The 18,039-nt window shown below is 46.1% G+C and overlaps 1 protein-coding gene across 2 annotated transcripts in view; it reads right to left on the bottom strand.

The window, feature by feature from the left end:
- Nucleotides 1-4,093: 4,093 nt before the first annotated feature.
- Nucleotides 4,094-18,039, bottom strand: part of NCAPH (non-SMC condensin I complex subunit H) — a 24,533-nt gene continuing 10,587 nt past the window's right edge. For both annotated transcript variants that reach the window (XM_058194385.1, XM_058194386.1), the window contains exons 9-18: nucleotides 16,770-16,966; nucleotides 14,942-15,090; nucleotides 12,903-13,009; nucleotides 11,582-11,704; nucleotides 11,309-11,422; nucleotides 10,462-10,641; nucleotides 9,334-9,450; nucleotides 7,621-7,706; nucleotides 6,018-6,093; nucleotides 4,094-5,204 (exon numbers count right to left, since the gene is read on the bottom strand). In XM_058194385.1, coding sequence (XP_058050368.1) covers nucleotides 5,145-5,204; nucleotides 6,018-6,093; nucleotides 7,621-7,706; nucleotides 9,334-9,450; nucleotides 10,462-10,641; nucleotides 11,309-11,422; nucleotides 11,582-11,704; nucleotides 12,903-13,009; nucleotides 14,942-15,090; nucleotides 16,770-16,966 — 1,209 coding nt within the window. In that variant the 3' untranslated portion in view covers nucleotides 4,094-5,144. The remainder of the gene's footprint in view (nucleotides 5,205-6,017; nucleotides 6,094-7,620; nucleotides 7,707-9,333; nucleotides 9,451-10,461; nucleotides 10,642-11,308; nucleotides 11,423-11,581; nucleotides 11,705-12,902; nucleotides 13,010-14,941; nucleotides 15,091-16,769; nucleotides 16,967-18,039) is intronic.

The following is an 18,039-nucleotide window of genomic DNA, read 5'->3' as shown; positions in this document are numbered from 1 at the left end:
TGCTGTAATCTCAAAATCTCCAGAACCGTAAAGCCTACAAACTTGAAATTTGCCACGTATGTTCCTCTTGGCTTCTAGGTGCTTCCTAAGAAAGGATTTTTCAAAATGATCATATATATATACATTTCGACGAGGTCTCACTCATCATCTTCAGGCTGGTGCTTTCGCTTCGCAAAGCGCTTTGCTCGCACAAGCACAAAGCCGAAAGTACCAGCCTGAAGATGATGAGTGAGACCTTGTCGAAACATCGCCAAGATACTCTCAACCTTACAAGGGAAAAGACCCGAATATGCCAAGACCTACATACCTATAGCCGTGAAAACCTACGAAAACATACATATATATATACACACACACACAGTATTATATTCACCCGCTCTGATGCTAAGGAGTTAGATGTTCTACTCCCCCTCCCACCTGAAAGGAACTCTGTCCCAACTGCCAGTTGCTTTATATTAACACGCTCTAATGCTACCCCTTCGCTAAACCGGGCGTGGGCGTGGCCAGCACGTGACTCATCCGGTCTGCGGGTTGGGACATTCTACTCCCTCTTCCCCTCTGTTCCAACTACCAGTTGCCTTATATTAACATGCTCTGATACTACGGAGTTACACACTCTACATTAAGTTTCAGGCTTTAAGTGTCAATTTATCACACCCGATCACATAGTTTTGTAGCGAAGCACGGGCGTCCTGCTAGTATACTCTATGTATACACTCACACACACATATATATGTGTGTGCATCTTTAGTCCAGATTGTATAATGCTATTCTTAACAATAAAGAATCACCTGCTACTCAGCAGCCATTTTGGTGTAGTAGAGAATGGAAGGGATTTTCCCGCAAAACAATTGAAGGAAGTCAAAAGCTTTAGTGGACTTAATAGATAGATTTTAATAGAAAAGTCAACTGTAAAATGGATGAACACTTATATTAAATTAGCAAGGGGCACATGACCTGGGTTTTGCAATTTGTTAACTAACAGTCATTTTATATTTTAATATTTGACTTATTTTCTATATTCAGGCTCATTACAGATTACTCATTACAGATACTTTTATCCTATGGACTATCACCCGATAAGAAAAGGGTTCTACGGGTCAGCTGGCTTCTAATTATCTAATTTCAAACAAACTTTGTGGTTGATTTACTGTGCAAGGAGGGGTTACTCTTATCTTGACCAACCAACTTCCCTCTTTCCTTTTTCTTTGTTAACTGTAAAAAGGAATACAAGATGGGGCTCAAGGTTCTTTATCACTAACCCTAACCTTTATGAGGGTACCCTAATAAACTGTTTTTAAATGACCTTCCAATTTGGTTGCTTATTGGGAAGATAAACCGAGGAAGAATCTAGGGCCAGATTTGGTTATCACTAGGCAGAGGAAAACCTTGGTTGATTTAACAGATCAACAGAGTTGGAAGGGACTTTGTAGGTCATCTAGTCCAACCCCCCGCCCAAGGAGACCCTACACCATTTCTGACAGATGGCAGTCCAGTCTCTTCTCAAAAGCCTCCAGTGATGAAGCTCCCGCAACTTCCGAAGGCAACTTCTGTTCCATGGGTTGATTGTTCTCACTGTCAGAAAATTTCTCCTTATCTCCAGGTTGAATCTCCCCTTGGTCAGTTTCCATCCATTGTTCCTTGTCTGGCCTTCAGGTGCCTTGGAAAATAGCTTGATCCCCTCCTCTCTGTGGTAGCCCCTCAAATATTGGAAGACTGGTATCCTGTCTCCCCTGGTCCTTCTCTTCACTAGACTAGCCAGGCCCAGTTCCTGCAACCGTTCATCATATGTTTTAGCCTCCAGTCCCCTCATCATCCTGGTTGCTCTTCTCTGTACTTTTCCTAAAGTCTCAACATCTTTTTTATAGTGTGGTGACCAAAACTGGATGCAGAACTTCAGGTGTGGTCTTACTAGGGCTTTATAGAGTGGCATTAGTACCTCCCTTGATCTTGATTGTATCCCTCTGTTAATGCAATTTAGGATTGTGTTGGCCTTTTTAGCTTCCAACTCTGTTAGTCTGGTTTCAATTTTTAAACCAACTAATCTGCAGCCAGCATGGCTTAAAACCCAACGCAAAACCACGGAGCCCCATGGAGTAGAAAAGGCTGCCTCACTTCAGCCTTTTTCTTTATTTTAGGCCCTTGTTTTAAAACCCTTCCCGGGTAACCCAACAACTTGACAGATGCCGTAATAATTAGATCTGGAAGCCGGAGAAATCTGCCAAGCCTGCCTCAGGCTCTTTAAGCAACGTGAATCATCTGAGATCTTAGAAACTTTCTAACAAGAAGAGCCAAGTTAAACAGAAGAAAATGGTGAGTTAGTCATTAAAAAAAAAAGAAAATCGAGATCAGGGAGGGAGTCCGGTGGAAAATTTCCTTTGGGGGAACCGAAAGACAATCACATGAAAGGCTATCAAGTTCACGCAGTCGGGTGCCAAAAGGAATGGAAAATTTCCCCAATTCCTTTTTCCCACCAGTCATGTGGCTTCTTTTCCCTTCTCTGCCTTCCGCCCCCCCGGGAGGCGCTTTTGCAAACAAGCCAAGGCTGATGTACAAATCACATTATTATTATTTTTTTAATTTTTGGCAAAGGCATGATGATTGCACAGGCGGAGGAATAAAATACACAAAGAGCCGTGGCTTGCGGACGGGAGGAATGTTTGCTCTCTGGAAATCATTACACATAACATAAATATCATAACGAAAGTTCAGACGGAGAGCAGGGATGTCCCCAACTCTGGAAGCACGTGCTTTCCAAGGAAGAAGATGGAAGGGGTTGATTGGAAACAGGGTGGGGCAATGATAATGGTATAGTGTAAGTTTATAGTATATATAATATTTATACATAAGCCAAGCTTATGTTTGCATCGGTGTTTTATTTTATGCCCTTCTCCCGAAGTACTCAGGGCGGTTTACAGCCATATTAAAACATTAAAAGCGAATTAAAACCAAATATTTAATAGACCAGATCAACTAAAACGGTCCAAGACCGACATAAAACCCATTTAAAATTACGATTAAAATTATACTTAGGCTAGTCCCGCACGATGAAATAATAAAGTCTTCAGTTCACGTTTGAAGGTCCGGAGGTCGGGGAGTTGGCGTAACCCCAGAGGAAGCTCGTTCCAGAGGGCCGGTGCTGCCACAGAGAAGGCCCTCCCCCTGGGGGCCGCCAACCGACATTTTTTGGTCGACGGCACCCTGAGGAGGCCCACTCTGTGGGAGCGCACAGGTCATTGGGAGCCTATCGGCGGCAGAAGGCGGTCTCGTAAATAACCCGGTCCTAAGCCATGGAGCGCTTTAAAGGTGGTAACCAACACCTTGAATTGCACCCGGAAGGCTACCGGCAGCCAGTGCAGGCTGCGCAGGATAGGTGTTATATGGGAGCAACGTGGTGCTCCCTCTAATACCCGCGCAGCCGCATTCTGGACTAGCTGGAGCCTCCTGGTATTAATTTCTCAAAGAGTTTTTCAGTGCAGAAATGTCCTACTCCAGCGTTGTCAAACTAGGGGTGCTTAGATCTGGCCTGTGAGGCCACCCTGGAAACAGCAAAGGACTGGCCCACGGTGCCTCTGTGCCCCCCCACCCCCCACCCCCGGCTCCATTTTTGCTGGCAGAGGGCTGTCAAAACAAACTAAAAGCAAAACAGAAGGAGAAATGTTTCCCCTTTTGCATTTGAGCATGCAAGAAGGGACAGGAAAGGAGAAAGGGAAAGAGGAAAGACAAAGAAAAAGAAGGGAAGAGAGCAAGGAAGGAAAAAGAAGGAAAGAGGGGAAGAGAGAAGAAAGGAGAATGAAGAGGGAACGAAAAAGAGAAGGAAGGAAGGAACGAAGGAAGGAGGGAGGGAGGGAAGGAGGAAGGGAGGAGGGAAGGAAGGAAGGAGGGGGAGGGAGGGAGGGAAGGAACGAAGGAAGAAAGGAGGGAAGGAGGGAAAGGAAGAAGGAAGGAGGATTATAATGAGAGTGAGAGGGGTCTGAGGGAAGTCCTGCCTTAGCACTTGGCCACCATAGGTGCCCCCCGACACGAGTGATGTCGAGCTGGCCATGCTCCCATCCCCTGGCTAAAAAACCCCCAGCTCCCCCCCCCCTCGAAGTCAAACACAACCCTGATGCGGCTCTCAATGAAATCGCCTTTGACACCCCTGCCCTGGTGGAAGGGGCTCCTCCGTAAATTGCAAACCAGAGAGGATTTTAACCAATTTTAACAGAAAGGAGGAGATCGTATCTTTCATCAACCCAGCAGTTAGGTAACCGATTGTGCCCAAGGATGGGATTAGATACTGCGGTTGGGCAACGGGAGTTCCGCAGAATTCTTGAGAAACCAAAGCCAACTCTGGTTGTGAGTGAAGTCACCCCGCCTGGCGCAACTTCCTTATTCCTTGATGAAATCAAGGTAACCCCCTCTGCGAGGGACGCCTGGTCTGGAGAGGCTTCAAATTAAAATTTTGGGCATGCAGCCAAAATTTTTCCCGGCATGGCAGCCAAACGCTTCTCTGTTACGTCCGCCACCGCAGCGCAAAAACGCAATTATAGTCCAAAATGAGACGTCTATACGGGTCGCAGATGCTGTCCCGTCAGAGGCTCAAAGCAAATTAAAGCCGTAGGCAGAGAAGGACGACTATAAGGTTTGGGGTTTATTCCTTTTTTTAAAAAAAAATTAATAAAAATCCGTACAAATATATAAAATGACTTAAGATAACGATAAAAACGACAGCAGGGAGGAACTGTATAGAAAGAAAGACGGGAACATTTCCAGAGTGGGGAAAAACTAAAAACTGGGGTTTTTTAAAAAAAAATAAAACCAAAACAGAATGGGATATACGATTGTGCCGAGAACACACACAAGTGCTAAAAGGCTCCCTCTGCACTCAGGTGTGTGTGTGTGTGTATGTGTGTGTCACACATCGTGGGGAAAGAGGCCAAATTCAGTAGGAGTTAAAAAAAAAAAAAAAACAGGCTCCTTTTAAAAGACAAGCAGATTTGAAGGCCGAAATCTTAATACAAATCGTATCCTGCTTGGTCCCAGGGAGAAGCGATGGAATTAGGCAGAGGCTCCTGCCCTTCGCTTTGATGCGCTGGGGATAAGTCTCAAAAAGGCACGATAAATTCCCTCTTCGGAGACTGAAGGGTGTCGGGTAACACAGGTTAATCTTCTTGTAGCACTAAGACTTCAGACAAGTCTTGCACCCCTTGTAGTTTCAGGTTCTGGGGGACAAATGGGAAGGGTGTGGGGGGGTGGAGAAGAATCGAATGTCAAACTTTAAAGCTGCCCCCACTCAAATCCAAGTTTTTTTTTCTTCTCAGCATTGGCGAAGGTACAAAAGGAAAGGTTTCACCCACTGGTTAGAGATTTAGGTTGAAAAGATGCTGTTCCTCCCACAGGACCGTCCTACTACAGGTAGTTCTCGACTTACAACTGTTCGTTTAGTTTGAGGTTAAGACAATGCTGAAAAAAGGGGACTTATAACCCGTTTTTTTCACACTTATTGTCATCAATCACATTCGCCAATGGAGCAATTTCGTGGGCTGTAGAGCTCACTCCCCTCTGGCCGTTGTGGGTAACCCTGGGAGACAGCCTTGAGAAAGGTATGCCTGGAATGTGCTCCTGTCTTTGGCTGCCGTGCTGCTTCATCGGTTTCCCATCCCCCTTACCTATGGCAACTCGAGAGCAGGCCACAGATGTTTTGCGAGTTGATATTTATGTCCCTTGCAGCATCCTCATGGTCACAATTCAGACATTTGGCCACTGGTTCATATTTATGACGGTTGCAGTGTTCCCGGGGGGGGGTGTGTGTCATGTGATCCCCTTTGGCCACCCTGTGACAAGCCAATTCAATGGGGAAGCCAGATTCACTTAACAACGGGGTTACTATCTTGACAATGGCAGTGGTCCACTTAATGACTGCGGCGGGAGGCTGTAAAATTGTAACGGATGTTTCACTCAGCAACAGAAACGTTGGGCTCGGTGGCGGCCGTAAATCGAGGACTACCTGTGTTTGAATGGCGCATCGTACTCACCTTTTCATTAGCCAGGTGCAAGAGGCAGGCAAACGCCAGTGGGACGGACAGGTTTTTCGCCATCACGGAAGGCAGGCTGCAAGACAAAACAAGCCGTGATCCCCTTTTGCGACCTTCCGACAAGCAACGTCAACGGGGGAAGACAGATTTGCTTAACAGCCACATTGCTAACTGAACAACTGCAGTGGTTCCCTTAACCCCTACGGCATGTCAAGTCTTAAAACTCAGTTAACAACCGTCTCACTTAAGCAGCAGGAATTTTGAGGTTGATTGTGATCGTATGTCAAGGACTAACCTCCAGAGGTGGTATTCAGCCAGTTCGGGTGAACCCGTAGTGCCGACGATCAGTCGGCCTCGCCCACCCACCCCCCGCTTTATCCTGTCCTTTATTTCCTGCTTCGTAGCTCATCTCAATTGCGTGGCACAGCCGTTTCCCTCCCCCTCTTTGTTCTATTTACTGTTGCTGAGTTGGAAGGCAAGCAGATGAGCGTCTGAATGCTCCATTTCCAGCGCTGTGCGCAAGCGCCTTAGGCGCACTCACCGGTTGTTAAACCGTCACCGTCCTACCACAGACTACCTCTGCTTTGCTTTCTCGTTATCAGCTGCCTTGAGGTAGGGCATAAACTGAAGAAGGCAGTTGATAAAGAGCCCGTCTTTCATGGTCAGACGTATCGTTTTTTTCTACAAGGCAAGGCTTGCTGATCAAATACAAATTATTCCCCAACCCGGGAGCAGATACAGAGAAATGGTCAAACCGTTCGCGTCGTGTTTCTTTGGGGTACCCTGACTCCCTGTGGCTTGTCCTATGGGGCGGACTTGTTTCGAGCAATGGCTTCCCTCTAGAGAGGAGCGTATCTTCATCTCGCTTCCTGGCATTTCAAAAGAGTTTTGATGCCCTGGGAAAGGGTCTATGGCAATGATGGCTGACCTTTTTGCCATCGCTTGCCAAAAGCGGAGGGACCACGGGGGCGGGGGCGGGGGGATCACGCACATGCATGCCCACACCCGTAATTCTATGCGTCCTGCCCCCCGTGCATGTGCACCCCCCACCCCGCTTTTGGCACACAATGGCATGGTGGGCCCAGTAGGCCCGTTTTTTCCCTCTCCCAGCAAACGGCAAACGGGCCATTTCCGGCCTTTGGAGGGCCTCCAGGGGGGGTGGGAAGGCCGTTTTCAACCTGCCCAGGCTCCTAGAAAGGCTCTGGAGCCTGGGGAGAGCGAAAAACGGGCCTTCCCCCCCCCCAGGCCCTCTGGAGGCCTGTTTCCCTACTTCCGGTGGGCCCAGAAGGCCCGAAAATCAACTGGTGGAGCTGAGCTTGCATGCCCACTGATATGGCTCCACATGCCATAGGGTCTATGATCACGGGTCTATGACAATTCGCCACGGCCGACTCGCCACAGGACAACTCATTGTTACCCTCCTATCAAAGAAATAGTGGGGTCAAATCACACCGAAGAATGGATGCGAAAGGAGGGGACAGAAGGAAAAGCGAAGGGCCAAAATTGAAATAATTCCTTATTTATTTTAAATAATTAGAATTGTAAAACTGTCCCGCAGCGAGTTGTCCCAGGGCAGAGTTGTCCCATTCCACCTGGGAAATACCTCTGAAGTAGCTCCTTGGTGATGCTACTGAAGACCTTCGGGCTTGAGATGGATGAAGAGTTGACCTTTTTCTCTGTGCCTTCACTCTGCGGAATGTTGAAATAAAAGCCGTCAGAACATAAATTTTCTAGGCGGGGCTTCTGTGTTCTGATCATGCCAATGGCATGATGGAATTTTACATCCCTGCCTGAAGATGGTTTAGCTTGGCAGTGACGCAAGACCACCAGTACGCACACCACCAAGGGTATTGCTATCATAATAGTAATTAATAGTAGTCATATAAGAGCTGTGGTAGAACAGAAACCAAGAGTAGTATGGCTTGAATGGACTGTAATCCCTGGCAACATAGTTTTGGCCCCCCCACTATAAAAAAGATGTTGAGACTCTAGAAAGAGTGCAGAGAAGAGTAAGAAAGAGGATGAGGGGACTGGAGGCTAAAACATATGAAGAACGGTTGCAGGAACTGGGCATGACTAGTCTAGTGAAGAGAAGGACCAGGGGAGACAAGATAGCATCTTCCAATATTTGAGGGGCTGCCCCAGAGAGGAGGGGGTCAAGCTGTTTTCCAAAGCACCCAAAGGCCAGACAAGGAACAATGGATGGAAACTGAACAAGGAGAGATTCAACCTAGAAATAAGGAGAAATTTCCTGACAGTGAGAACAATCAAGCAATGGAATAGAAGTTGCCTTTGGAAGTTGTGGGAGTTTCATCCCTGGAAGCTTTCAAGAAGAGACTGGACTGCCATCTGCCAGAAATGGGGTAGGGTCTCCTGCTTTGGCGGAGGGGGGGTGGGTTGGACTAGATGACCTACAAGGTCCCTTCCAACTCCGTTCTTCTGTACAGGCAGTTCTTGACTTACAAGGTTAACGTTCAAGGTTACAATGGCACTGAAAAAAGTGACCAAAGTGACCGTTTTTCACACCACCGTTCAAATCTCTCCATGGTCGCGTCATCAAAATTCAGACGCTTGGCTACTGAGTCATATTTATTATAAAGGTTGCAATGTCCAGGAGTCATGGGATCACCTCTTGAGACCTTCTAACAAACAAAATCAATTGGGAAGCCGGATTCACTTAACAGGCTCTTCTTAAAAAGATCCAGTGATGGAGCGCCCATGATTTCTGGTGGCAAGCTGTTCCACTGGTTAATTGTCCTCGCTGTTAGGAAGTTTCTCCTTAATTCCAGGTTGCTTCTGTCTTTGGTTAGTTTCCATCCATTGTTTCTTGTCCTGCCTTCGGGTGCTTTGGAGAATAATCTGAACCCCTCTTCTTTGGGACAGCCCCTCAAATACTGGAGCCCTGCTATCATGTCACCCCTAAAGCTTCTTTTCTTTAGACTAGCCAGGTCCAAAACCTGCAGTCGTTCTTCATATGTTTTAATCTCCAGGCCTTCGATCATTTTAGTTGCTCTTCTCTGAACTTTTTCCAAAGTCTGAACATCTTTTTTCTAGTATGGTGGCCAGAATTGCTTGCAGTATTTCAGGTGTGATAATCACCAATCTTTTAATACTGTCTACTGAAGCGTGGAGGAGCAACATTGTTCTCGGGATGCCCTTTCCCAAGAAGAGAAAATTTTGCAGTTCTTCTTTTATTGCAAAGCGTTGATTAAAAGTCTGCGGTTACTGCCTTAAGAAGCAGAGTTCAGAGAAAGTCGACTAAGATACCAAAAGAGAAAACAAGAACGACCACAAAACCAGGTTTCCCGATGTGTACCTCTGCCTCGGTCTGATTCTTTGGAACGTCTGTCAACAGGTGCCACATGCTCTGCTTGAGCCTCTTCATGTCCATCTTTTTGGCCGTTTTTGCATATTGAATGTCTATTTTGTTCACCTGGAATCCAAAATTAGGCAGAGTTAGAAGAGTCAAAATAATAACCCAAAGATAAACCTGTCACCCTGCCTTTCAAAGTACTGCTATTCCGTACCGGAGGGCCTTGCTTAAAATAAATAAATCTGCTCTCTAGAGGAATAAGCACACAGAATGAGAAAACTAATCTAGAACTAAGTTTCAAACTAGGTTCTTATCACAAATAACTGTCTGGTTTGGTTCTGCAACCCAACAAGACAGAGACAGACTTCGGAGGATCATTAGAACTGCAGAAAAAATAATTGCTACCAACCTGCCTTCCATTGAGGACCTGTATACTCCACCCGAGTCAAAAAGAGGGCTGGGAAAATATCTACAGACCCCTCGCATCCTGGACATAAACTGTTTCAACTCCTACCCTCAAAACGATGCTATAGAGCACACCAGAACAACTAGACACAAGGACAGTTTTTTCCCGAACGCCATCACTCTGCTAAACAAATAATTCCCTCAACACTGTCAAACTATTCACTAAGTGGAAGGCTGAGTCAACCTTGAGCCGGTCAGGATTGAACTCCTGTCAGTCGGCAGAATTAGCCTGCAATACTTGCATTCTAACCACTGGGAGGGAGGGAGGGAGGGAGGGAGGGAGGGAGGGAAGGAAGGAAGGAGTAGCACTTATATACCGCTTCACAGTACTTTCCAGCCCTCTCTAAGCGGTTTACAGAGTCAGCCTCTTGCCCCCAACAATCTGGGTCCTCATTTTACCCACCTCGGAAGGATGGAAGGCTGAGTCAATCTTGAGCTGGTCAGGATTGAACTCCTGGCAGTAGGCAGAGTCAGCCTGCAATACTGCATTCTAACCACTTTGCAGCTTACCCTTACCTACACGATGGGCAAGTCACAGGTAGATCTTCCACCCATCATCAAGTCGCATTGTGTATCTTCTTTTCCCAAACCGGCACTTTTCAGATACTAATTGGGAATTTGGGGAGACCCCATTTTTGGGACTGTGCATTCCGAACTCATACTTGCCTTTTGAGGCTCAGCTACCATGTTGGCTTCTCCGTAGCTGGAGATGTTGAATCCTTTGACCTTTCCATCATCACACTCTCCATCTTGGTCATCTCCACCCATAGGATAGGCTGTCATTTCAAACATCCCTCCCTGACCTATAAAGTTCACAGGCTCATTGTCATCATCGCTGTCGCCGTCCTGAACAGAAAGAATAGTGGGGAGGGGGGAGAGGGAATGAACAGGAGGGCGGTCAAGTCTTAAGAGTTCCAGAGTGTCTTTGTCAGTCAGAGAGATCTTTAATAATGATGATGATGATGATGATGCAGGCAGTTCTTGACTTATATGAAAATTACTCTTGCTGAGCAAGAGAGTGGTTAAGTGTGTTTTGCCCCTTTTATGACCTTTCTTGTCATAGCGTTAAGTGAATCACCGAAGTTAAGTTAGTAAAATGGTTGCAAACGGGGTGAAAGGCTCCCGGATCGGACCGGATCATGCGATCCGGTAGCGATCCTGGCCGGTAGTTTGGTGATCCGGTAGCGATGGCAGAGCAAAGCTCCGCCCACCCACCTGGGTGTCATTACTTCCTGGTTTGCATGCACATTTAGTACCATGTTTCCCTGAAAATAAGGCCTAACTGGAAAAATTTGCCATAATGCGTCTTTGGGAGCAAAAATGAATCTAAGACCCGGTCTTATTTTCGGGGAAACACAGGTATCAGCGTTACAATTCTCCATTGTTTCATTAGCTATCCCACTCAAAACTTGCAGCTACCGGTAATCAATTTTTATAGTTTCCAGCCCCCAATTACAGATAACAAAAGGATGGCAGTCAAATACACAGCACACTTCTGATTATCAGGACTCACCTGCACCGCGGGACAGAAATTGGAGGTGTCATTGGGATTGTTGTAATCGTATTCTCCGACTTCGTCATTGTCGTCGTGACTGGGCGAGCGGCCCTGAGGCAGCATGTTCGAGACCTGCAGAAACAAGATAGCGTGAAAGAATCGTGGCAAGCTGCTAATGGAAAGTATTGATGCACTGTCTCAGATAGAAAACCTCTCAGCCAATCTTCTGGCCAGAGTAGCAGACTGTGAGCATCACTGCCGAGACCTTTACATTGAACAAGCAAACCTTACCCTGACTTGCGGTTTGAGGAACAGCCGAGTGAGGTTGTCTGGATCATAATGGAAGTCTGTTGGGAGGGTGTTGCTTTTCTTGTTTTGGCTTTGGAGGGTGGACTTGGACAGAACCGTAGCTGCCTGTTTTAGAAAACCAGAAACATCTTCTATTAGGAATGCTGGGCAAGCGTTATCTTGAATCGCACTGTGCACCGACTTAGATTTCGTAACAGTCGGAGGAGGGCTTCACCTACTTTAACAACCGGTTCGCCCAGCGCAGAATCGAAAATATTGTTGTGACTCGTCCTCCCTCCTCTCCTCAGCCGGGCCCCTCCCGTCTCCAACCGGGCCTTTTATCAGACTCCCAAGTCTGATAATGAAGATGAATGGCCTGTCATGCCTCCAGCCCCCGGCCCTGGCCCCATGCCCGGACAGGATTCCAGAAGTGAAAGGAGTAGCCCAAGAAACCTCACTCATACAGCTTGTGTTCCTTTGGCTCAGCCTTCAGGGCAGGAAGCCAGCCAGGTGCTGGAATTACTCGGCCCTACTCCCTCTGACCCCTCCCTTTCCCAGACGCTGACAGCAGATCCAGCTGAGGACAATTCAGAGTGGGTGGACTCTCGCTTCCGGAGATCTGAGAGGCGACGCCAGCAGAAGGAGAGGTGGGGCAGGCCTGGATAAATGCTGAGTCATGGAGCCACACCCCACAGCCTATATAAAGGACCTGCTTTTGGCATTCCAACCTTGAGTCAAGCAAAGTCTCATCTAGGTTGCTGATACCGGACCCTATCGCTGAAGTCACAACTTGGACTCCTGCCTGCCCTGATAAACCTCGAAGGAACTTGGCAAGCTGCAGAGGCTTTGTTGCCAAGTTTGTTACGGATTTCCTTGACTCGTTCGTCGGAGTGGGAGTGGGACACGACAAATATGAATGCTCCTCCTTGGGCAGAAGTATTCCAGCACATCTTCTTGGGGCAGCCGCGGTGAGTAGAGTGGGCGAGGCGCGGAAATCAGCTGGGCTGCGTGAGCCAGAGAGTGAGATATATAGCACGGGATAGCTTTGGGGCAGGTGGGTGGTGGGCCCAGCCGGTGGTCAAAACTACCAATTCGCCTGAACCGGTCCAAACTGTCAGTAGTCCACCTCTGGGAACAGTAAAAGAGCCCCTGCAGAGTTTACTCTGCTGGCCCGTTGCTGAGTATAGTGGGAGGTGCTCATCGCTGTTCGAAGGCCGTTGAGCCAGCGGTGAAAATCTCTCTCTAGTTCTGGGTTGGATTCCTCTTTCATTGTTTTTCCACCCATTGCTTCTCGTCCTGCCCACAGGGAAAAAGAAAAACCTACCCGGGTTTTGCGGAAGTAAAGTTCGAAGTTAATCTCCTCGTCAAAATTGATCTCAAAGACTTTCTTAACTGTTTTCCTTTTACTGGTTCTCTCAGCGTTGGCATCGCCTGTGCAGATGACAGAAGACACGATGGAAGGAAGGGGCTTGCTGTGCCACAGAATATTACATCTTCCGTGTTTTATTAGCGTTGCCGCATGAAGGCGTGAATAGCATCGTTTTGTAAAAGGGGACTCCGAGTGCCTTTACACAGGCAAACATAAAACGGCACTTTCAAAGTAATTAAACATCAGGTGTAGCTCTCTGCTCTGACCTGCCAATCCTGGTTGTGATGTGAGAAAATAAACAATTATAGCAGGGGTGAAATGCTTTTAAAAGGTTCTGGCGATCAGGCAACTCAGCTGGGATCATCAGAAGCCTTTAAAAGCCTTCTTTCCTCTGGCGATCCCAGCTGAGTTGCCTGATCATCACAGGCTTCTAAAAGCATTTTTTTACAGCCTCTTCAGCTGAAGAGGTTGTAGAAAAAATACTTTTAAAAGTAAAAAAAAAAAAAAGTTGCCCATGCCCACCCAGTCACATTACACACACCAAGCCACGCCCACAGAACCGGTAGTAACAAATTTTACATTTCACCCCTGAATTACGGTGGAAGTATTGCAATAGAAATTGGAAATGCGACCGCTACACGTTTATTTGAGTGCTATTAAGCAAAGATGAGATATACCGCGATGCCATTTCTATCACAGAGTAAGAGATCAACGTATATTATACGATCAAAGTATATTACGGAATATTATAATATAATATAATATAATATAATATAATATAATATAATATAATATAATATAATATAATATAATATAATATAATATAATATAATATAATATAATATAATATAATATAATATAATATAATATAATATAATATAACATAACATAACATAACAACAGAGTTGGAAGGGACCTTGGAGGCCTTCTAGTCCAACCCCCTGCCCAGGCAGGAAACCCTACACCATCTCAGTCATGGTTATCCAACATTTTCTTTAAAATTTCCAGTGTTGGAGCATTCACAACTTCTGCAGGCAAGTCGTTCCACTGATTGATTGTTCTAACTGTCAGGAAATTTCTCCTTAGTTCTTTCCTTGATCAGTTTCCACCCATTGCTTCTTGTTCTGCCTTCAGGTGCTTTGCAGAATAGCTTGACTCCCTCTTCTTTGTGGCAACCCCTGAGATATTGGAAGACTGCTATCATGTCTCTCCTAGTCCTTCTTTTTATTAAACTAGACATACCCAGTTCCTGCAACCGTTCTTCATGTTTTAGCCTCCAGTCCCCTAATCATCTTTGTTGCTCTTCTCTGCACTCTTTCTCATATGCTTTTTGTAAATCCCAAATGTGCTTTTTTTAAGGAGGCAACTGGACTTTCTTGGTTTGTTTTTTTTCCTTTTGAAAACATTTCACTTCTCATCCAAGAAGCTTCTTCAGCTCTGACAGGATAGAGCTTCTTGGATGACAAGCGAAATGTCTTCAAAAGGAAAAACAAAGAAGTCCAGTGGCCTCCTGTAAAAAAAGAACCTTTGGGACAACCATGACCTGGAGGACTGAGAATCTCTACAGCAGAGGTCTTCAAACTTGGCTGCTTTAAGACTTGTGGACTTCAACTCCCAGAATTCTCCAGCCAGCTAAGCATAGCTGGCTGGAGAATTCTGGGAGTTGAAGTCCACAAGTCTTAAAGCGGCCAAGTTTGAAGACCTCTGCTCTACAGACTTTTGTCTTTTTGTAAACTTTGGGCAGGAGCATCCAGAGCAGAGAGCATTATCCTGAAAAGGGGAATGTGCATGTATGAACCCACGCATACTCATACGCTGCCCTGATGAAACAGGAGGAGAAGAAGAAAAGAAGTCAGAGAACTCAGGCAGACTCAAACCAGAGGAAACAGTAACAGATAAAAGACTGCGGTTCTTCATAAATTTGTGAGGCGCCACAAGTAACTTTGACTGCTGAACTCTTTGGCAATCCCTCCCCAACCTCTGCCCAACCGTACCTTTATGGCGCGGTTTAAAACGCCAGTGTTCCGGGCCTGCCCACATGGACATAATTCGGGGGCTGAAGTAAGAATACTCGCTGGGGTTCATAGACAGCTGTAGACACATGGACCCAATATCCCCTTCTTTCGTTGAAACCTGGTTTTCTCTAGAAGAAAAGAGATTTAACGCTAGTTTTAAAAGAGTGACCGTTGCTTCTTCAAGGTTTGCTGTTGCCCAAGTAGGTAGTGAAAACTCAGGCAGTGTAAAAACAAACAAACTTTATTCAAACAGCTGAGAATTACTTCATTCTCAGTGTAATTCAATTAAATTAAAGCAAATTCCTCCCAACACAAATTCTTCAGTCCTATCACCAACCTTGGTCCAATTAGGCAAACTGCCAAAGGCCTTTCTTGGCAAAAGTTCAGAAGACGCAGATACAAAACAAATGCAACAAGACAAAGTTATCAATGTTGTTTTCCGGCAAAGAGCCCAAATGTCATTGCTGGTCTTTTAAGCCTTATGGGAGGGGCCAATCATCTCTTGGTCCTACTCCTGAGTCGTCCTCTTTGCTTGAGCTGGTCTTGCCATCTGGCAGCTCTTCTCATGCATGCATTAGGAACAGGCTCCTCCTGTTCTTCTACCTCACTTCTGTCGGCCTCTGGAGGCTCCGGAGTCTGTACCTCACTCCCAGATGGCCCTGGCCCATCTCTGCCTCTGACACAGAGCCCTCATCCGGGCCTTCCCCAGCCTCCAGGACTGGCCAATGTTCTTCCTCAGCCTCATCGCTATCTGATTCCGTTGCCAGCTCTGCAAGCTGCTGGCGGACAACAACAGCTGTGCAGGTAAGTCCTGGATTTACAACGGTTTGCTTAGCAACCGTTCAAAGTTACAACGGCACTGAAAAGGTGACTTACGATTGTCTTGCATACTTAATGACCATGGCAGCATCCCCGTGGTCACATGATCAAAATTCAAATGCTTGGCAACTGGCATGTATTTAAACTGTTGCAATGTCCCTGGGTCACATGATCCCCTTTTGCAACCTTCTGTCAAGCAAAGAGGACCCAGATTGTTGGGGGGGGGCAATAAGTTGACTTTGTATATAAATATACAAATAGGACGAAGACTATTGCTAACATAGTGTAAGCCGCCCTGAGTCTTCGGAGAAGGGCGGGATATAAATGCAAATAAAAAAATAAATAAATAAATAATATTTTTTTTGAATCCTGAAATAAGCGCTTGGCCTTATTGCCATGTGCTCAAAAGCCCAATTGGGCTTATTATCAGGGGATGTCTTAATTTGGTGAAAACAGGATATTAACTTAACAATTGCAGCAATATAGGGCCGGAATAGCTCAGGCTGTAAGGAGCCTGTTATTAGAACACACTAGCCTGCAATTACTGCAGGTTCAAGCCCGGCCCAAGGTTGACTCAGCCTTCCATCCTTTATAAGGTAGGTAAAATGAGGACCCAGATTGTTGGGGAGGCAATAAGTTGACTTTGTAAATATACAAATAGAATGAGACTATTGCCTTATACACTGTAAGCCGCCCTGAGTCTTTGGAGAAGGGCGGGATATAAATGTAAAAAAAAAAAAAAAAATTCATTTAACAACCGTGGCAAGAAAAGGTAAAAATGGGGGGGAAATGACTTAACAAATGTCTCACTTAGCAACAGAAATTTTGGGCTCAGTTATGGTCATAAGTCAAAGACCACTTGAATAGCATATGTGTTTTTACAAACGTTGTTCCTGATCATTTGTTAGTGAAGGCAATTAAATTCTCATTAGAATCTTATCAAGGGCAGCACCCCAATCTCCAAATATTCCAAGAAGGACATATATACCTTGAATGTTTCGGTGTTATTCGGCATCCCTCCAGCTTTTCGGAGAATTCGCCAAGATCTCTTGCCATGGTCTTGTCTAGAACGTCGGCATCAAAATCATCTTCTATTCTATCTTCAAAAGACTCGTTCCCAGTCTCTGCGTTGATATCGAACGCCTGGTCACTCTTCTTGAATTTTTCCAGTAGAGCAGAGACTGACTGGACACAAAGCAACATTTTAAGGGGAAGCCTTTTTCTCTCTCTCAAAACGAGTTAGGAGGATGACAAATCAAAAGCTAAATAGTTACAGAGTAAGAACAGAATAGAATAGAATGAATGAGCTGGAAGGGACCTTGAAGGTCTTCTAGTCCAGCCCCCTGATCAAGCAGGGGCACCTATAGCGTGTGCCAGGGCCTTCTGGGCCCACCAGAAGTAGCGAAATAGGCTGTTTCCTGCCTCCGGAGGGCCTCGGTGGGTGGTGGGGAAGGCCCGTTTTTCAGTCTTCCCCAGCCTCCAGAGTCTAAACCACCTTCTCCATCCCCCTGGAGGCGGGAAACGGCCCGTTTGCCAATTGGTAAAAGGTGCATTTTTGGTCTCCAGAGGGTCTTCAGGGGGGGGTGGGGAAGGCTGTTTTTGCCCTCCCCAGACTCCTAGAAAGGCTCTGGAGGCTGGGGAGACCAAAAATGGGGCTTACCGTGCCATCATGTGCTAGGAGTGGGGGCAGTGGAGGGGTCATGCACGCACATGCGCGGGGGTTGGGCACATAGAATTATGGGTGTGGGTACGCATGCGCGCGACACCCACCCCACCCCTGTTGTTGGCACGCAATGGCAACAAGGTTAGCCATCACTGGTCTAGTCTCTTCTTAAAAACCTCCAGTGACGGAGCACTCACAACTTCTGTGGCAAGCTGTTCCATTGGTTAATTGTCCTCACTGTTAGGAAGTTTCTCCTTAATTCCAGGTTGCTTCTGTCTTTGATCAGTTTCCAACCATTACTTCTTGCCTTGCCCTCTGGTGCTTTGGAGAATAATTGGTGCCCTCAAATCCTGGAATATTGCTAGCATGTCACCCCTAGTCCTCCTTTTCATTAAACTAGACCTACCCAGTTCCAGCAACTATTCTTTATATGTTTTAGCCTCCAGCCCTTTAATCATCTTTGTTGCTCTTCTCTGCATTCTTTCTAGAGTCTCAACATTTAGATAAGTAATGATAAATGAACTTCTTAGTCAAAAAAAACTTTGCTGCTGAGGTTGAAGCTGTCTTAAGTTAAACATTTCATAATAGAACTTGA

This window comes from Ahaetulla prasina, chromosome 9 (genome assembly GCF_028640845.1).
Source record: "Ahaetulla prasina isolate Xishuangbanna chromosome 9, ASM2864084v1, whole genome shotgun sequence".
In the NCBI taxonomy this organism is placed as follows: Eukaryota; Metazoa; Chordata; class Lepidosauria; order Squamata; family Colubridae; genus Ahaetulla; species Ahaetulla prasina.
Note: the sequence above shows the minus strand (reverse complement) of the source record. Positions and strands in the feature narration are given on the sequence as shown.